This window comes from Antechinus flavipes, chromosome 3, assembly GCF_016432865.1.
Source record: "Antechinus flavipes isolate AdamAnt ecotype Samford, QLD, Australia chromosome 3, AdamAnt_v2, whole genome shotgun sequence".
Taxonomy (NCBI): Eukaryota; Metazoa; Chordata; class Mammalia; order Dasyuromorphia; family Dasyuridae; genus Antechinus; species Antechinus flavipes.
The window spans coordinates 68779083-68801530 of record NC_067400.1 but is presented as its reverse complement, the minus strand read 5'-3'; the positions used below and the strand labels follow the sequence as shown (position 1 = coordinate 68801530).

Below are 22448 nucleotides of genomic sequence, written 5' to 3'. Positions count from 1 at the left end.
CCTTCCTCCATCTCTTAACACTCTGTAAATAGAACCAGAGATCAAAAGCTGACAGAAGTTCAAGAGACCATCTAATCAAACCCCTTCACTTTACAGAGGGAGAAACTGAGACCCAGACAAGTTAACTCACTCAATGAGAGAGGTCAGATTTCAAGTCAGGCCCAAAGAAACAGACATCAGGAGGACTCTCTTTCTTCCCCATACACCACAATGGTTCTACAGATGAGTGGGTGGATTACAAATTAACTTTTTAAATGAACATTTTAACAAACAATCTCCTGGTGTGATATGGAAGAAAAGGGTGTTTACTACCTGTGTGATTTTTGACAAGTTACTTAAGAGGCCTAAGAGACTGTGAGGTGACAAAATAGATATAGTACTGGAAAATGAATCTTGAATCACTGAATTTAAATTTAACCTGAGATACTCATAAAGTGTGTGACCCTTGGCAGGTCACTTAACTTATCTGTCTCAATTTTCTCATCTGTAAGAAGGGATAATGAAAGTATTTACTATAATAACACTAATTACATAGTTCATATAATTATACTGAATCAGTAATTAGACCCAGTAATTATGTAATATATAACACACCATATTATTTAATATATTAATTATACATTATATATTATATAATAGTAATTTTATATATTATGTGACAGTAATAGCAGTTATTCCCAGAATTATGCTATGAGAGGTAATCTTTATAAAGCACTTTGCAAATCTTAAAGCACTAAATAAATGTTAGCTATTACCATCATCCATCATCCTCCTCCTCCTCCTTGAGGAGGCTGTACAAGATTTGTATTGTCCCTTCGATCTCTAAAATTCTATTATTTTGGGGGGGTGAGGGAGGGGTTGTAAACATAAAAAGAACATCAAATAAAATCTCTCATACCACTACGTTCTAGTATCCTTCAAACAACAACAAAATAACACACCTACAAGGGCCTTAGAAACTTGTAGCAGAGTATGAGAAAAATAATGTGGAGAAGGAACTTAGCTCCATTTTATTCAATGTAAAATTCTCAAGTGTGTTTATTCTTGAGTTTCTCTTTGGTCCCTTCCCTCAGCTGTAACACAAAGTTAATTTAATTCTTTTCTGGGATTGAAACCTCTTTACAATATGTTCTTGCCTTTCAAATACTGGCAAGGGAATTAGAAGCTGAGATGTTATTTCTAATTTCCCTCTGGATATTTTATATTTACACAATGTATTTCATAGCATTTTTTTTTACCTGTTTAAAAAATATTAATGCATCTAGGTTGGCAGGCTGGAAACTCCAATCTAATCTAAAGTCTAAAATTAGCCAATTTCTCTTTTCCTTCTTCAGCTAATATTTCTGCTTTCATTTCACCTTAGTTTAAAGCTAGAATAATTTCTAAAGGTTTTCAAGTAGTTCATAGAAGAAAAGACTCACAGATCAGAGAACTTAGCCGATGTGACCAAGGTTATAAAAGGCAGCAAATGTCAGAACCAGGATTTGAACTCATGGCCTGTAATTCCCAATCTAGAATTCTCTCCACTACATCACCCTTCCTCTATAATGGTCACAATCTCCTTTAAATATTAAAATGCAATAAGAAAAATGAACATATTTTATGATATATGAGAAACATATTTCTCATATTTGTTTCTCTAGTGGTATATAATGTATGTGTAATCAGGGAAACCCAAGTTCAAATTTTGCCTCAGAAATTTATTAGGTGAATGGCTTGAAGCAGGTCATTTAATCTCATTTATAAAACCAAGATAATGATTCCATCTATTTCACAGGGTTATCATGAGGAGCAAATGAGATAAAAATATGGTGCTTTATAAACCTTAAAGGGCTCTATAAATGTCATCAAAAAAATAAATCAAGAAAAATTTTAAAATGTTTCCAATGACAACAATCCAGCAAAAATTTAGCTGAATGGAAACCTTGAAGGCCAATAAGAAGAGGATTTGTTGAATCCCGCATATGATGCTCAGGACACTCTTCAAACTCAAAATCCTTCAAGGGCTCCCTTTTCTACCTGGCATCCACAGTCTTCAACAAGCAAATATTTGTCTACCTTTCCTGCTTATACACTTTTTTCTATATATTCTGAAGCCCAGATAAAGAGAAATATTACATTCACCCAGTTTTTCTCACTTAAATGACTTTCCTAATCCTATTCCTTAAACCCCACCATTAACTGCAAAGGTTCTCTTACTTCCTTAATCAAAAACTCTGATCTCTATCTGGACAATCTCCTCTCTTTCTCCAGCTGTCCCTATGATTCTTTCCTGTTATACTTGAAATGAACAAAGATGGAGGTTCTGAGTAGAAAAAAGGACCTGGAAACAAGATGTCTTTTGGAGGAAGAAGTGACAAGCTTTGACCATTGATTGTGTGGAGTGAGGTTAAGAAGGAGTTAGAGAAATTCAATTTCTTCTCCCTATTTTCTCAGAATTTGTCCTTTTCTGAATACACTTTATTCCTTTCTCTATTTTCATCCTATAGTTAACTAATTCAATTCTATACAGTCATCAATTATCAAATTCCTTGCCTCCCTTGAGCTACTGCTTCTCACACACATCAGAACATGAAAACCCGGAAAGGACAAAACTGGTTTTTCATTGTCTTTCTCTGTAGTCCCAGGGCTCAACACAATGCTTGTCACATAACTGCTATTTTACAAATGTGACTAGTTGACTGCTGATTGACTGAATGGAGACAGGGGAAGCCACACAACTCTGTTATCCAGGTATTTTATCAATTCATGTTGTCCAACTTCAAGCGACTCTTTATTACAGTAAGATAAATAAATATTTTTATATAATATAGAATAACGTATATGTCAATTAATAAATAAATAAAATTAAAAAGATAAATATATAAAATTTTAAAACATATAAAGTTCCTTTAGTTAACTATCTTGGCTCCCTTGGAAACAATTCCAAACCTCTTTTTTCCTCAGGCCTCCCATAGCTCATTCCCTCAAACAGTTAAGGACCTTGCCTCCTTATTAATGAAAAAACTGAAACCATGAACTTACCATCCCTTTTCATCTCAAAACCTCTGGCTCTCTCTCCTCCTTTTCCCCAATCTCGAACATTATAGGTCAACACCAACCTTTCTATATGTACATGGTTGTTTCCTATCTCCTCCCAGTAGATGACAACCTCAATCATCTCTTTCTAGAATCTTCATCCTCTTCTTCTATATTGGTTCCTTCCCTACTTCCTTGAAGCAAACATGAGCAAATTAACTGAATCTTTAAAAAAAAATTTCATTAGACTTTACTGGGCCCTCAAGCTATCTCCCTCACCCTATGTAATTTAGGTTATCATTTATTTTTATAATTTATAATTCAATTTATTTAGCTATTTATTTTTAATGATTTGATATTTTTAATAATTTAATAAAATTTATTTTATTTATAAATTCATTCAATGCAACCTCATCTCTCCAAAGTTACCAATGACGTATTCATTGCAAATTCTTTTCAGTTCTCATTTTTCTAGACTTCTCAGCTATGTCTGACATTGCTAACTCTACTTTCTCCACCAGCATATTGACATGACACTCTCCTGGTCTTCCTCCTACCATTCATTCTCAAGCTCTCTTGCTGGCTCCTAAATCTCAATACACACACCCCCAATTGTGAGTATCTCTAGGGGTCTCTTCTCTGAGTACTCCTGTTTCTTGGTTACCTCATCTGCTATCACAGTCTCTCCCCAGGATGGTTAGCTCCTAATTATCATCTGCCCATGAGACATCCCTTAGGCATCTCAAACTCAACATGTCCAAAATGAAGCTCATTCTCTTCTCCCCAAATCCATTACTCTCCTATCTTCCCCTTTTCTCTGGTGAGGAATCAATATTCTTACATCTTGGCATTTTTTCTAACTACTCCTTTCCCTCACCCCTCACAGACAATCAAATGTCAAATGTTGCTCCATCTCTCCCCAGAAGACCTCTTGTACCTAGAGCCCTTCTTTCTACTCAGAACTGCCATTATGGTTCCGGTCCTTGTCTAGCTCCTCTCACTTTGATAATGTTCTACTTCTCTCAAAGTCTTCCTAACTGGATTCGCTGACTCTCAAATCTCTCTCCTCCTACCCCTTGTACACATTAGCCACCAAAGTGATTTTCTGAAAGCATAGATTTGACTATATCACTTTGCTAGTCTGGCCTCTAGGATAAATTATGAACTCTCTGGGCTAAGTTTTTAAAACCCTTCACAAACTTGTTCAGACCTATTATTTTCAGACTCAGTGTATTTATTACTCTCTTCCCAATTATATTCTTCATCGATCCCTTCCTAACTCTCCCACTACCAATTAGGTATCTGCTTTATTGAAGCAGATAGTAGATAGTTAAGACTTGAGTTTAAATCATTAGCTACGGGATCCTGAGCAAATTAATAAGCCTCTGTGACTCAGTTTCTTGATCTGTAAAAAGAAAATAACAATCCCAACTTCACAGGGTTATTGTTAAATCAAGTTAAGCCAAATAAGATAATATAAGTAAAAGTGTGTTGCAAATTTTAAAAGCACTATATAAATAGTCTAAGCTTTTAGCCAAGTGCTACAGAAAATATTATAAATTAACTCATATATAACACACAAGACACACACACACACACACACACACACACACACACACAACCCTTCAGGTTTAATTTTCCTAGGAGTTTCAGTTTTAAAAAAGGAAGGGAAGGAGGGAGGAAGGAAGGAAGGAGGGAGGGAGGGAAGAAGGAAGAAAGGGAGGGAAGGAAGAAGGAAGAAAGGAAGGAGGGAAAGGAGGGAGGGAGGGAGGGAGGGAGGAAGGAAGGAAGGCAGGGGGGAAAGAAGAGAGGGAGGGAGGGGGGGAGGAGAGGAAGGAAAGGAGAGAGAGGAGGGAAGAAGGGAGGGAGAAAGGAAGGAAGGAAATGTACTAAAGAGACAGTTCTGATGGAAGAGATACATTTATAATGGTGAGATTAATATGGGCAGCTCCTACAACAAGGGTGAGAGGTAATTGGGCTAAGTATTATACCAAAATACATGAAATATTAAAAGACCAAAGGAAAGCCTCTATCATATTGGACAGACATCCCCAAAATCTCTCCAAAGAGAGTGAACAACCAAGAAGGGACCAAGATGAGAAGGCAAGGATGGAACAGGATTTGTATGAATGAAGAAAATAACCATCTCAATGAGATGACAAACTATTGAAATATGGATGTGGCAGGCCAACTCATGAGATTCCACAGGAAAACGAACAGTAGTTTGGACTCAGATGATCCAAGAATCCTGGTTCTGTTATTTACTATCTTTGTGGTTCTGAGTAAAGCTGTTTATTTTTGGGTTTCAGTTTCCCTCATCTGAAAACTGGAGAGATTGGTCTGGATGGCCTCCAAGTTTCCTTCCAGGTCTAAATCCTAGGAATAAGTGTATTGATATAAGAGAGTGTGTGTGTGTGTGTGTGTGTGTGTGTGTGTGTGTGTGTGTGTATGCTCATTTATATGCCTATCTGTATCTATATATACACAAATATACATGTGTATATCGATATCTACATGTATCTTGATATTTCTATAGGGAGAAAAAGAGAGTGTCAACTTTTCATGGAAGTCCTAGTTGCTTAATTTATAAAAGCCAGCTTTTACCAACAATAGAAATGTAGACTTTTTTTTTTTTTTTTTTTTTTTTTTTTTTTGATGCACTGTCTTTTTTACTTTTTTTAGGTTTTGGGGGTTTTTGTTTTGTTTTGTTTTTTACACCTTGACTGGACTCTCAATCAGTTCATAATCAGAAAGGGCTTTTTTCCTTCTTATTTTTTTAATCACTTAACAATTCTCACTATGGTCCTCCCTCATTAGTCCTTCTGATCCTAAGGGTAACACTAATATAATGAGATTAAGAATAGAAAGTATCAGGAGACCTGACTTCAAACGCTACCTCTCCGGCTACAACTCTGGAACAGTTATTGGCTTTGAACTATGACAAATCATGGTCTTTCCTCACTTTTACAAAATGGGCACAGAAGTCAAAAGGAACAACAATTAAGTTGGCCAGAATGCCTAAACAGTTCTTCTTGGTCCATATATACTTTGATTCATTGAAATCTAAATGTTGTCAACTTAAATATTTCTGTATATGTACCAAGGGAAAAGGAAAAAAAACAGCAACTTGTTCAGCTATTTTTCAATTGCTTCCAACTCTCTGTGACCCCTTTTGGAGTGTTCTTGAAAGATACTAGAGTGGCCATTTGCTTCTCTAGTTCATTTTACAGATGAGGAAACTGAGGCAAACAAGGTAAAGCAATTTGCCTAGGGTCACATAGCTAATAAGTGTCTGAAGCCAGATTTAACTTAAAAAGGTTAAGTCTTCCTGACTCCAGGCCCGGCATTCTATCCACCGGACCACCTCTCTACCTATTTTTAATTAATAAACTGAACAAATTGAGTCTATTTAATAACAGCATAACATGGGAACTAGTACTTGATGCTAGCTTTGAGATCATAGCCCAGTCATTTAATTTCCCTGTGTCTCCAGAATTCTTGATATTGTACATTAAAGATGAGATCCCAATCTGTATCAGCAGAAAGTTTCCTTCCCAAAAATCCTTCACGCTCATGCTCTCATTCCAGACAAATACTACTTATATTCATGTAGTCCTTCAAAGGTTTACAAAATGCTTTCATTACAACACCAGAGTTAAACACCTCTAACTTAAAAGGAATGAAGGATCAGAGATTTAGAGGTAGAAGGTATTTCAGAGGCTATACAGGTAGTCCAAGGCCTTCATTTTAAAGATGAACAAGAAGAGGCAACTGATCTATCCAAAGTTACACACACTGAGTCGGAGGGAAGACCTGAAACCAGTCCTCCACTCGTTCCATGGCTCCATAATGTCTCATATATGCCAGGTTCTTTTTATATAATGGATCACCATCAAAAATAATGTTCTAGGATAAGTACTGGGACAATTTCATGAATCTCATCTTTTCAAACTATCAATAACTTCACTGGAATAGGGTCTTAATCTGTTATTTCACTGGTATAAGGAACTTTCATGGGAGGCAACTTCCTTTATCAATGAAGGCTGGCACCCTTTCTTGGCAGTTCTTAGGACATCTCTAAGGAGGTTGTATGTCACGGGATCACTGAGCCACATCTTTATCCTATACACCACAGTCCCTCTTCCTATGAACCCAACCATTTACTTGATTTTTCTAAGACCTCACTTACAACATTCTGATATTTATATCGTTTACATAAATATATACACAAATACAATTTACATATTCTGATTTTACAGACAGGGAACTTTCATCAAACTTGCATATTTTTTAAAAATATCAAAATAACAAAATATCACATTTCATTCTTCACCTCAACATAAATCCTCCTAAAATAGACCCATAATCACTTCTCAATCAATAATCATTTATTAATTTGTATCATGTGACCGACATGGAGCTGCAAATAAATAAATAAATGAGCAGGTAAATAAATAAATAAATGGTGCCGGATTGGTTAAGGGAGAGAGAGCACCAGTAGATAGGACTTTGTGTAAGAAAACTTTTAAATGAAAGGGGGCTGTAAGTGGAAGAGGTAAGGTGGGGCAGAAACTGAAGGTGGGATGTCTATCATGTGGGAGGAATCAGAAGTATAGTTTTTCTCACCTGTAGAGTTAGTCTGTAGAGAGGGGAGCTAGAAAGATAATATAATGCACAGACATACTATCGTAGAACACAGCTCTGAATAGTCTCAGCAGGTAATGTAGTGCAGGAAAAAAGAAAACACATTGAATTAAGGTCAGTTAGCTAATTAGCAGATGAGACTAGATTCAGGGTCTATTATTCTTCCATAAACAACATGTCCTTGGCTATAAATGCAAATTTTAGGGCCTTACTAAGTTGCAGCAATCTTCCTGATATCATAATATCCAAATAAACCAGAGGCTTATATGACAGACTCATTATAGATCAACCCCCTACTCACTATGTCAAGAAACAATTCATATAATATAAGGTATGAAACAAAGTTATCAAGATGAAAAACCTGAAATCCAAATAAGGTGGGGACATGGAGAAGGTAAGATTGAGAATCCCATAGACAGAAGTTTTATGTCTAGATCCAACAAGGCCTTTGCACCAGTGATAAGAAGGCTTTAAAGGAAGTCTCTTGTGATAAAAAAAACAAAAAAAAAACTCTATTCTAGGGAGATCAAAAAAGAAAATGCTTTTAGAACTTTTTTTTAAAAGGGAGATTTAGAATTATAAGGATTTAACTTAACTCATAGCAATATGTGTATGTTTGGGTAAAACATTTTTGTGTGTGTACTTAATGTATATGTACACACAACATAAATATATACACACGCAAAGACAATGGAAAAGTTATATATGTATATTTATACATACATACATGCACAAAAGACATAGAAAAGAAAGTTATAAATGTATATCTATACATACATACATATACAAAAAATTGAGGTTTTATACATATGTATATACATATACATGTATATATACATACACAAAAGGCACAGAAAAGGATGTCTATATATAGATGCATGTGTGCATATCTACATACCTAAAAGACATAAAAAACTTCACAATTTTTCCAAAGTCCCACAAGAAGTGCTTAACACAAGTCTAATTATTCTTACTTACAGAATAAAGCCCCTAATGGCCTCACAATCCACAAGGACACTAGGCTCTGTTCATTCAGCAATCAACTGCTCTTAAATTAAAGAGTAATGAGCAGCACTAAGAGTTAAAATTTCCAGTACTGGGCACATAAAGAGATTACTAAATGTTTACTAATTGGTTTTATGACTCCAGTCTAATTCAACTCATCAAGTAATTTTTAATGGATAAATAATGGATAAGTAACAATAATGCACAAATCTTAAATAAGACTTGCTAAGCAAATTCCCTTATATCATAGTGGCAGAGTGGTACTAAAAATGCACTAAACTGGCAGTCAGGACCTAAGTTCAAATCCCAGTTTTCCTACTACTATCTTGAATGAGTTGGGTGAAAAGTCATTTCTTTATCTCATTGGTCATGTTTCCTCATTTATAAAATATTTAACTGAAAGGAAGCCCTCAAGGTCCCTGCAAGCTCCAAACCTCTGTTCTCAGGCACCTAGGAGATAGCTGACCCAGACTTACCAACTATGCTTCCTCCCTCAATGAGTGTGATGGCACCTAGAGAGAGAATTTATTGCCAAATCTGCCCATTAATTCTGCCTACTGGTCAGAAATAGCAAAAACATTTTTCCCCCTAGTCTGCTCTACTGGTGTACAACCAAACTAGTCACAGCTGCACCAATATTTAGGAGCAAATATTCATGCAATGATGTAATATATTCATGCATATATCACATGCATTTCCATTTAAACTAATATTCTCCTCTTACATAAAATCAAAACTAAGTTTCTTAATTTGATGTGAGAAACAGAATTGCCCTCCTTGAATTTATTCATTTCAGGATAGTACATAAAATTGAGACAGAAATGTATAGAGAGCTAGGAAGCTACTTTTCCAAATTTTTCCCATAATGCAACAACAAACTGGAGAAAAAAGAGAGGCAATTAGAAAATGTGGCTTAGCTATCATTAATCTGCATCAAAGGGATATAATGATGCACATTGTGTGCCTTTCCAATTACTCTCCATTATGGGTTTCACAACACAAGTTAAGAAATCTCTTTGACAAACTAGTTCTTTATTAAAAATCAAAGGGAAGCGCTTTGCTACCATCTGCGCAACATTAACAGCTTCACTGAAGAATGATTATTTTCTATGTTAAGAAATATTCAGCTCTATAAAACACACACATGCACACATACACACCACTATTCAAACACTCACCTTTAGCTATAAAATGTCACAATATACATGAAACGCTATGCCATTCAATAAAGGAGGACCAGTCCCTCTCCCCATACTAGAAAATGGAGGGAAAAAAGGGAAATTGCAATCTTATGAAAGCATCATCAAAGCTAATCTATCTTACTATCCCCCAGCACCAACATATGCTTAAAAGAAACTGACCAACACCTGCAAGGTCTGACTTAAAACAAGAAGAGGGAGCAAGTGAAAAAATTTTATTAAAACAAAACAAAAAAAAGCTGTAAATTTAATGCCCTTAGTGGAAAAAAATAGATTATGTTATAAAGAATAAGGTAAAATTATCCATAAATGGCTGTCAGGAAAATTTATGACAGACAATCTCTTCTCTTTAAAGTACACTGAACCGAGGAAAATCTGCTTGAGTATTTAGAAGCTCATTCTGGAAAGCATTACTATAAATCAGGCGCCTTTATCTCTAGTCTGCCATATACTATGTCCATGATTTGACAAGTTCTTCCTAATTACCCACCTTAATTACAGTAATTATATATTTTATAGTAAATGCAAGTAATAAGGTTCATTTGGAAGATAAATTATCAAATACAGGGGTTTTTTGGTAGGTTTTTTTTTTTTAAAAGGGAAAGTATGACCATTCCATTGAATTCATTCTATTGGTCCTGTGTGTGCATGTATGTGAGTGTGAGCACATGCACTAACATGTGTGTACATAAACATGTTATATGTACGGTTACACACAGATAGAAAGATAAGAGAAGGGCATGTCTATATCTCAATTTTTACTTCAATCTATCATCTACCTCTATAATAAAAAATAAAAGTATCAAACATAGTAGTCAATTATATATAAAGAGCATGTAGAAAGTACTCATATTAAGTCAACAAGCATTTATTAAATTCTTACCATGAGAATAAGGTAAAATATATTTTTCTTATATAATACTAAATTAAAATTAAATGAAATATTTTAATACATAATCATATATATCATATACATATTATGTTGACATTATATATACTATCTAATAATATTATATGTGCACATATCCACATATACATACATACACATTTGCGGGGGAACAGGGACAATTTCTTTAACTGGACTTTAAACATTTATAATACAGGCAGCATTTTTCTTTTTTTTTTTTTTTTCTCATTTGGGTGGGAGAGAAAGAAGGCAAACTTTTGCTTACTGAAAAACACATAAAATTTAATTTAGAAATCCAATTGTAACACCACTAGAAGGCATCCAAACAGTGAAGCATAAAGTCATTTCACAAAGGATCTCACCTAGGCAGTGAAAATAATGATCAATACCCTGGTATTGGACATCTGAAAGAATAGGAAAATGACTTTTGAGAATGAACTATGCCCTCATTCTTAGACAGGAGACCTTCCTACCAAGTGAAGGCACATACAACAAAGTTTCTGGCACCATCAGGGATCCATCAATATCTGCTTTTCTGAAGTTTCAAAAGCAAAATTCTTAGGCTCTTATTCATATGTGGTAAACCTCCCAATATGAAGCCTTCCCTGCTGCTCCCAATGGGGTACCTACAAAAGCTTGCTGACTTATACGGCTGTCCTGCCATTAAGAGTCATTTTATTTCACCATGGATCTGACAATTATTTTTGTCAGTTAACAGACACCACACAGCTTGCTGTGCTACAATCAGTTAAATAGGAAGGATTGGAAAAACAGGGGGGAACAATACTGTAGTGTCTATATGGCAAAGAACCAGAACTTCAAGGCCACAATGGGGCCATTAATCAATGTAATCTCTGGACACAGAGCAACCAGTCACAGCCTGCTCTTGCTAACAAGAAATATCAATGGCAACATGCTGCATTAAGTGTCTGGTCCTATAAGGCTTGGGAAGCATTCTAAACTCAGGTCCTGGGTTGGCACATAGTTGGAATTTATAAGTTCAAATATCTCCACTACCCCTCTTTATTCAAGGACCTCAGCTTAAGATGCCCAAGAGTAGGATTGTAATAAAGCTCTAGGCCATGCGCTCTGGTCTCCCCTTTTCTGTTGAAGGACTCATAAGGCTTGCAGGACCAACACAATACACTCAAGTTACACCTGCAGACACCTGAATCTGAGGAAAGAAACTGCCTTAAAGTCAGCCTATCTAATCACATAAGAAGGGCCAGATCGGGAATGCTGTTTCTAGTTATTACAGTGACCCACTTCTTATTTTAAAATATAAACCACTTGGATTTTTATAGTATTTTCCATTATAAAATCATATAAAACTGGGGGCCAGTCATGAAGCACAATACACTATTCTACCTGTGGCTTCTCTGAATCCAGAAATGGGCAGGGAAACATGAGTCTGTTTAAGGACAGCTTAATCTAGGGTTTGGGGAACAGAAACATATTACACAAAGAGTGAAATCTCATCATTACAATGTTCACATTTATACACACACACATACAAATGTGTGTATGTATGTGTGTGTGTGTGTATATATATATATACACATATATACACAAACACACACACACACACACACACACACACACACACATACACATCTGTATATATTAGAGGCTTGAGGTTGTTTTTTTGATGGACTGTTTTTCTCTTCTTCCTCTTTATTTTACTTTTTTAAACAAAATAGTCTTATTGTTGAACTCTGAAAGACTTAGGATCTCTGATCAACACAATGACCAACCGTGATTCCAGGGGATTCATGATGAAACATACTAGTCATCTCCTGACATAGATGATGGATTCAAAAGTAAAGATTGAGGAGGATGTGTATGTGTTTAACATCTCTTTTAGGTTTGTACATGTGTTTTTCACATGTTATGTATGCCTTCTTCACTTGGAATTAAAACCTTCTAAGACTGAAAGAAGCATTCCTTTTCAAAAGTCATTCAGTATTCTGCTATTCATTCTGGTGGCCAGTACCAGGGACAGCAATTCATTATCTGCACTGACCCAATGAGATACCTCACAATATGTGTGTATATGTATTTATTATAGTCTAAGTCTTCCACAGTTATCTGACAAAAACTATTTTATTAGAACTTTTTAAAAGAATAAAAATAATCAGCAAAACCAATCAATACATCCAAAAAAAAAGTTTTTTTTAAATTTATGTATATCATACATAAAATTGTTTATGTACATAAACATACATACTCTATCAACTCTAGAGATTCCACACTTTATACATATGTTTGTATATACATATGTATATACATAGACATGCTAGTGTGCATGTGTATGTATTGCAAGCATGTGTTCATATATATGTGTGTGTATACACACACACATATACACATACAGGACATGATTACTGTTTTTTGCTTGACTATAAATGTTTCTAATGATGACACTATTTACCATTTTGAATAGGAAAGAGAGAAAGCAGACTTTTACTTATTAGAAAAATAAAATTTAATTTAAAAATGAAAATAAAATGAAATTCAGAAGAAAACAGATAAGCAAGGTTTTTAAAAGTAACATGTACTTCTTAAAAATAATTTTTATTGAGTATTTTTTTTTACATCACCCTGGTTTTCTCCGGATCCTTCCCTTTTGCCTCCTTGAGAACCATCCATAACAATAAATATACTCTTTTAAGAAGAAAAAACGATGTAAAAGACTTGTGGTTTCATACATAAATCTTTTTTTTCTTCTTAAGAAAATATTTAATAATTTTAGTGTAAATATCTTTTTATTATGCAATGGCTTTATGATTTGGGAAGAAAAAGGAACACAGAGGGAACTTCAGACAAGATAAAACAAAAAGAAACAATAAAAATTTATCTTAAAAAAAACTAGCTCATCACTGTAGCTGCATGGCTAAAGAGGAAATCTCTTTTCAGACAATGAATAGCTCACCAAAAAAAAAAAAAAAAAAAAAACTTTTAAGTGATCAACTATGTGTCCGTCAGAAAACCAACCTTATTAATGATTTATTAAGTTAAATCATCACTAGAGACTTGTTCACCAATAATGCATTTTTCCAGCCCTAGTAACATGCTGAATAAGTTTATTAAGAATAAGGTTTTAGAGGAATTCTGCTGTACATCAGTAAAGGTAATGTAGTTATAGGTTTTTGAAATGTAAACAGAAAGTTGACTTTAAAGTTCCCACTTTATAATCATTATGCATTTGTACCATGGAACAACTTTGTCAAGAAGTTACTCTGGATGTTATTATCCTTAATTTTAAAATGAGATAACTGAGGATTAGAAAGATTAGAATAGGAGGATCAGGAATTCAAATTCTAATTTTTTTTATCTATTCTATTTTTGTCACTTAGTACCACACTGAAGCTCCATAAGAAAAAAAAAAAAAAAATCAAGTAGTGTGTTGACTACAGTGTTTATACTCTGAAAAGAGCCTCCTGACCATATAGAAATAAAGCTAGATCTGATGACTTTAGAAGATGGTTTCTTAGACAGCTATTTATCCTATATTACCAGTAATGAAACTGATACCAACAGGAAGTCCCTGAAAGCTCTTTCAGGATCCAAACTCAAGTTCTCCAAAGCCACATTTTCCAGTGTATCCAGCTATTTTGGCCAGTAAACCTCCTGCTTTGCATCTGACAAAAACACCCTAGCCCATCGGGAGTTTAAAAAATAAGAGCTAACAGTAGCCTGGAGCAGCTTTCCTATTCCACATCAATCATCATGGCAGGTGTCAATTTAGAAGAGGCCCTCCCACAGAGAAAAGGGAGGATGTCATTCTGGTCAATGAGAAAAACAAGGATTCCAAAATCCAATTACTGAGAAACTCCAATCACCTTACCTTCTTTTCATCCCTAATTAGTTCTCTGGAGAAAACATTTGAGGTGCACATTCAGTTAATAAACCGAATCTAAAAACAACTAGGATCAGCCAACCACAATTTCATTAGGGAAGAAAAGGACAATGAATATCGGATTCTACTTCTTCAAAACAGGTCAAATGATCTAGAGTACTGTCAATTGTTTTTGTCCACATCTGCTTAAAAATACATTTTAATGAAATAAGCAATGTTACACTCCCCCCCCAAAAAAAAGAGCAAAGAAAGAAATCACCATTTAGTTTTATGATGTTTCAGGAGCCAAACTTAGAATTATAATGTTTCATGAAGTAAATTTCTAACTCAAATGCTTTTTTTTTCTTTTTTGGGGAGGTGGGTACAGTGAAAGGGAAGGTGGGGAGAAAAGACTTATCCAGCTCCTTTTGTGTGAACCCACTATATGTTCCAAACAAAGTGACCGTTTAAATATAGAAAGCCATTTCTACCAAGAGCCCTAAAGGAGTCCTCCTCACCTGTACCTGAGCTGTTGTGTAAGAGATTCCGAAGCTTGCTGCACAGCTGGATCATGCTGTCTAACTGTCGGTTAATCTTCACATCCTGTATCCAAGCAGGTGTATGACATACTGGACATTCTGTACCGATGCAGTCACTCACACACGTACTTAAAGAGAACAAACATTTTGAAATTAGCCCAGCACTGTAAGCACAAAAGAGAAGATGAGATTTATTATCTGCTGGGGCTTTAAAAAAAAAAATTGGGGGGAGGAGGGGGATAAATGTTTGAAAACTCCCCAGAGTTGCCCATAATGATTTTAGAACAGTAGTTTTCAAAGTGAGGGTTTCCTGTCCAGTGTGGTCCATAACTAGTGTGACATTGAGAATATGGGTCACATTCTACTCTTCCCCATAATAACTAATCATAAGGCTTGTCTCCAACATAACTGTTCTCACCTTTCATGTATTTTTCCCACTCCTACCCCCTTCTATAAAAGGTCAATAGGCAATTTTTTTAAACTAGATCAAGTTGTATATATTAATAAAAGTTTTGTTAATTCTTTTATACTTTCAATGAAGGAGAAATTAAAAGGAAATTTAAAAAAATACTTGCTAATTGAAAAAGAAAATGATTTTAAAAATTGAGATCTATTAGACTACTACATCATCCAAATCACATTAGTTTTTACCTAATTACAGAAAAGATCAATAAGTTCAAATTTTTACCACAAAGCTTTTTCAATTATTTATGTTTAAAAATTTGCTTTTATATTTTTAAATAGTTAGAATCATCACTTCTTATTTGATTGGTAATTAAGTAATCCTATTAATTAACTCTCAAACGCTAACCCACATGTATAGCCCAAGGGGGTAATTCCAGATAATCAAAAATTGAGGAGAGAAACCTCAAAATAATCTCTTTTTAGAAAGACAGCTTTTTATCATCCACAAATTTTAATCTAGTAACCTGTTTACTGTTGTGTCTATACTTTGAAGAGAGTCTTGGGGATATACAGAAGTAAAGCTGTGACTTTTAATTTGAGTTGAGTAGCATTAAAATAATCATGCAATCAATAATTATTAAGCTTCTGTGATGTGCTATGCACTGTTCTAGTAAGCACTGGGGATAAAAAAAGAGACAATATAATACCTGCCCTTAGGAAACTTACGATCTAGTGGAGGAGACTATGCAAATTAAAAAAAAAAAAAAAAGGTAAATGATAGATCTATACAAAAAAATAAAATAGTCCCTACTCTCAAAAAGAGCTTAGGATAAGACCCACATTCAGGTAAAGTACAGTGGAGAGCCACAAAATCAAACGATATGTGAGAGTAAAGAGGGAAAATCACTGCCTATTAGGGAAGAAAAGGGGGAAAATCAGAGAAGGCTTCATGGAGGAGGTAGACACAGGAAAGTAATCAAGCTTCAATGAGGCAGTGATGAAGATGTAACTCTGAAGCCACCTGTGTGTATTTAAAGTTTACTAGAATGGATTCAAGCTGAATCAATATTTTCCCTGGAACAAAACTACAGCTGTTACACACATCAAAAGCAGAGAAGGGCGAGTTCTTGACAAATGACAGTCAGGTAATTTTGCCATAGTCACAGGAAATTTTTATGGTTCTCACAAAGATGGTTTCAAGGGACTTAGAAAAGAGGACTTTTTTTCTTTTTTGTCTGAATGTTTCAGGTAGTTTTTGAATCACTGATCTTTTGAGTGTGTCCTCTATATTGACTCCTAGGAAGTCCATTTCCTCAATCTATATTGGGGGAGTTTAGTGTTATCTAGTTGGACTATTTGCAAAAAGACTAACCCATCTTTATGAAATTCAACTCAAGATGTACTTAGTAAGCACTTAACTAGAGAAAATAAATGGTACTAGCCCCAGAAGAAACAGACAAAATGCAACAACTTTCCATTCTACTGGAAGGGATCCATCTAAGCACTGACAGAAAAGCAAATACAGGGTAATTTAAAGAGAACGAGTGGGAAGATGAGGACAGGCTCCTTTTTAGTGATTCTAGCTAAAAATTCTTTAATGGGACCTTAAGTAGTAATAATATTCAGATTAAATTACCATGGGGGTTTACAAAATACATTTGTTATTGTTGAAGGGGCTTTGCAGAATTAAAAATCAGCGGGAGGACCACTCAAGAACTAAGCCAAGATGGGCTGAGACAGCAGTATACTTCAGGCATGAAGTCAGACATAGTAAGATGGAGCACTGAGATTGGGGAAAAACAACTGGTTCAATTTGGCTCTCTACAAGACAAGAGTGCATGAAGGAGAGAAATATGTACTGAATCTAGAAATGTCGACTGGATCCTGGCTGTGGCAGGCTTTAAATGCCAAGCTGGGAGTCACCCCTTAGGATTTAATAGGTATTTGGAATACAGTCTTTGTAAAAGTACAAAAATCTTCAAATCTCTCTGGTTTGCTATATACAACATACACCTAGTCTCACAGGCCCTCAGTGAAATTGCACAGCTCACAATGACCCTACACCCTTCAGGACCTGCATCTCGAGAGAAAAGTCATAGAATTTAAGATCAGAACAGACCTCAAGATTGTATAGTCCACCCAACCACCTTATCTATAGCTCAATAAGATTTATCACATGGCTAGAAATATATTTTTTTCACTTCTTGATATTCTTGCTGTCATAGACCACACGTTGAACCTCAAATTCTGAACCAAAGAGATTTCAGAAGCCTAAATCTAGTTGAATCCCCTCACTCATTCTGCAGATGAAGTCAAGAAATGTCAAAATACCTGCCAAGCTTATGGAGGAAGGGTCAGAGGATAAGAACTCTGTGACTATTTGCAAAATATAACCCTTATTATCCCCAATTCCAGTAATAACTGTTCTAAACTGTTTTCTAAATAGATAATTTTAGTGAAATTTTAAAAAACTTTTTTTAAATTACGTGTATGCATGTGTATAAATAAATGAGTGTATGTATGTGTATATATAGATACACACACACACTTATTTACAAGTTGTCCTACTCTTTAGCATGTACCCTCCTAGTCCTCAGAAAAAGTCACTGATAAAAAGAAATTCCCCTACATACAGAAAAATAATGATAGCAGTACTTATGAAGATAGCAAAGAAGTGGAAATAAAATAGATATCTATTTATTTGGAGGAATGACTAAACAATGCTGCCATGCTGGAGAAAATGACAAATATAATGAACACAAGAGAAGCATGGAAAGATGCTAGGCCAAATAAACAATATATAACTACAACAAAGTAAACAGAAAAAACACCAGCACCATAAAACAAAGTAAAGTAAAGTAAATGTTGCAAAATTATAAAGAATGAGAATAACCCAAAAACATCAACCCTCACTCTTTTGCAATACTAGGATCATTACATGTTTGGGGTTTTTTCAGATTTTTAAAATGTACTATTGGTTTTGTTTAAGGTTTTTTTTCTATTTTTCTTCAAAAAAAATTTTCTTTGTTCTATGGAATGGGAAAGAAGAGGTGGAAGAGCAACAGGAAAATATAGGCAATATAAAACAGAAAATTAATAAAACTATCAAAAATTTAAAAATGGGTCTTTTTTAAATAAAAATAAAACCATTCCTGAGGTTAGGAACCGTTTTTTGGATTCCCAGTTCTTAACACAACATCTGGCACACAGTAAACCCTTAATAAATACATGATACTTGCCATCAGCAACTTCATATTAACTGAAGTCAAACTTCTATTACTTGTTAATATTTCTAGGTTATCAATCGTTACATCTATTATTATACTGTAGTGTGAATGTAGACACAGATTGTGTGAGACATGAAGGTGAATCTATATTGACCCAGGGAGCTAGTCTGAAAATTGCTTTCCTTGGCAATTTCCTTGTAAAAGTAAAGGACTGACTACTATATGATTTCCTGACAATGCTTTATAACAAAGCAGATTTCATGCAAAGCTAATCATTATTGAGTCAAAAACTGAAGGAGCCTCTTCTTAATTTCCTAGGCCAATCCCCCAGGAAAACACATTATTCATTGCTCAGGTAAGTATGCTTTCCCTTTCAATAACAGTCTTAACGTATTCTACTTTGCTTACATCACTAACACAAGGCAGGTCAGCTTGCAAATAGTCTTCATCTCAACTGGCACTATTGTGTTAAAGGTGGTGAAAGAAAGATATCTAACTCTTACTATTCCAAGAGTTTAAGCAAGAGAAATTTGGAAAAAAAAAAATTCTTATGCCTAAAATGGAAGCATTTTGAGGGTCCATTGGTATAGTGGGATCCCTTGCACTCCCAAGGGTTTTTGTTGCATGTTTTTTGTTAATATGTTGATTGATTTTACTGAAAATTTTGTCTTTTCCCTTTATTACTTTTTTTTAAAATCTAGGCAGACTCTGAACTTAAAAAAAAAAAAAAGTATGCTAATGACTGTATTTCAATATACCTGACTTAGTTTGCAATTCTATGTATTTTAGTTCATTCATTTAAAAATGATATTTTGGAAAGGGGATTCACCAGACTGCCAGTGACTGGAATCCATGACACAAAAAAAGGTGAAGGATCCCAATACAGGATAAACAAATAAAAACCTATTAAAAAAAAAAAAAAAGATGATGACATGATACCAGTCAAATAAGATTCCAGACAATTAAACAAGCAATTCTAAGCAGAACAACACCCTTTAATGATGCCGAATATTTTATATAGTGTTTATACATCAAATCAACAGGTTCATAAAAATCTCCCCTTTTCTGAATAACATCTCAATCTAGACTAATATTAAATCAAAAGGAACCTGGGAAGGTGGGGAGAAAGACTGGGGGGGAAAATTGTGAAAACTACTCCTTGCTTTCTAAGATTTAACAATACCATCGTTTTGCTATGATCTGGCAAGTCTAGGGTGTGAAGCCACAGAAAGGAAAACCGGAGTAACATTAGGATCTCTCCACACATTTAACCTGCAGGTTCTTAAGGCAGGTGAGCGTGTAATACCTAGACTTCCACAAGGGGATTTTCCTCTCCTGTTATGAGAGCCTAAACCATTTGCAGCACGCAAGAACAGTCACTCTATTCTCATTCTGTGCAGCTCCGAGGATGCAGAATTAATTACACTAGCAATGGTGGAATTTGGCAAGCCTCCTCAAGCAGGGCCAGTGTCAACAGCACTCTAAAACTGCTCAGGAGAGTTCTCTGCAAATGCTTTACAATTACGGTGTGGCAGCATGATGGTTCACTGCCACATTTACCACCATCCATATTTTACCTTTCAATAGAGTTTGCAACGCCAAGGGCAGCCTTCAGAAAACAGGCTGTACAACCAGTAGCATTTGTTCATAAAAATCTTGTCTTTTCAATTATCATTGGCAAAATTGCTCTCTGCTCCCTGAGAGCCATGGAGACATTCCTATCGGACAGTCTAGGTAGTCTAAACCCTTTTGTGGATAAGCCTGAGGCTTATATAGCATAATATAGACGGCCAGATGTAGAGAATTTACACTCACACTGCTCAGCAGATGTGAAAAGTATCTGAGCAGTGACCTTGAGTCTCAATGTCATACAAAACAAGGCTGTAGTGAACCCCGGTGTGTTCCTGTGCTCACTTTTACAGCGCACTATACAAGAGGCTCCAGAGTATTCCTGGTACTGGTGCTTAAAACTTTTAAACAGAACAGGCCATTTAACCTACTTCACAGTGCTAGGGCTTACTTTATAAATTCCAGAGGATAAATATATTCCTATTTTCTCTTTTTTAAAAGGAGTATGACTTTTCTGGACTTTTACCCTGTGCTATTCACTCATTTGTCAAGCATCTATTAAGCCCCTACTATATACCAGGAACCACGGTAGGTCCCAGCAATACAATGACAAGAGAATGAGACTTCTACTCTCAAGGAACTGTATAAAAGTATAGGTAGAAAAAACACCAAATAAATATAATGAGCAGTTGGTATGAAGGAGTAGAGAAAAAGAAAAGCTTTCACCTACAAAATGGTGACTGAATTGTATGTCATCAGAAGAGGAATGGGTAAAACCAATACGTTACATATTCAAAAAGCTACTCTTTTGGGTGAGGAGAGGAAAGGAGATTATTTGTTTTATTATAATAACAATTTTTCCAAGCCCTTCCTCATAACTCTGTGAGGCAAGTAACACAAGAATTACCATCCCCATTTTACAGATGAGGAAACCAAGTCACATAAAGGTTAACTAACTTGCACAAGCCACAATTTAAAGCCAATTCTTCCTCTAAGTACCCTTTCCACTCCCATGAATGGAGTTGAAAACTGTAATCAAACCTACAACAAAATTTAATCATTTGAATAACTGTTATTGCATGTGATAATCTGATATGAATGGTAAGCAGTTCGTATCAATTATTAACACATTACTTCTTCAGAGGCAAATCTACTTTTCAGTTTTTATTTCCTTGCCTCATCTGTACATACAGCACTTACAAACAGCACCTATTAACACTTTGTCTTTGTATCATTATTTTATTAAACATCCAAAAGAGTGCCTGGCACACAGTAGGCACTTAATACATGTTTACTGACTGGCTAACTTCAGTTTCCTTCACACACACTAACCACTGATTAAAACACAAACACCCACCTGGAGCTGATCTCTCAAATCTCAAGAATCTCTTCAAATCATACTCGCTTAAACCTGAGTCTTCTTCATTCCATTCTTTTATCCCCAACCAACTGCCTAACTCGCAGGGTACCTCTAAAATCCTCAACGTCAACTTAGGGCTTAAACTGTCCTAGAGCTAGATTTCTCCCAAATCAAATAATATCTAGGGGGACTTAGCCTGTGTGTGTGTGTGTGTGTGTGTGTGTGTGTGTGTGTGTGTGTGTGATGGACCCCTATGGCCTATGTAGTATAATGTAAGACTATGGACCCCTTCTCAAAATAATGCCTCTGACTATATAACAAAATACCTAGAATTACAAAAGCCAATTTTATTTAAAGAGTTATCAAATGAACAGTTTTCAGAAGATGAACTCAAAGCTAGAAAAAAAGGCTGTTAATAATTTGTGATTAGAGAAATGCAGATTAAAACAACACTGAGGCACCATATCGTAAGAAATGATAAATACTAAAGAGGTTATGAAAAAATTGGCACACTAATGCACTGTTATTGGAGCTGTGAACTTGTCCAAATGTTCTGGAAAATTCGGAATTACACCCAAAGGGTGACCAACCAACATACTCTATGAACCAGCAAGAGCATTACTAGGTCTGTATCCCAAGAAATGAAAAGATCAGGGGAAAGGGATCCCTTTGTACAAAAATATTTATAGCAACGCTTTTTGTGGCAGCAAACAATTGCAAACTGAGGGGATATCCAT

General features: G+C 35.2%; 1 protein-coding gene across 2 annotated transcripts in view; it reads right to left on the bottom strand.

Annotated features, from left to right (window-relative positions):
- The window catches only part of BARD1 (BRCA1 associated RING domain 1), a 126209-nt gene that overhangs the window by 85872 nt on the left and 17889 nt on the right, over nucleotides 1-22448 (bottom strand). The window contains exon 3 of one of the 2 annotated variants that reach the window (XM_051983611.1): nucleotides 15130-15278. In XM_051983611.1, coding sequence (XP_051839571.1) covers nucleotides 15130-15278 — 149 coding nt within the window. The remainder of the gene's footprint in view (nucleotides 1-15129; nucleotides 15279-22448) is intronic. The other variant, XM_051983612.1, reaches the window with a different exon arrangement.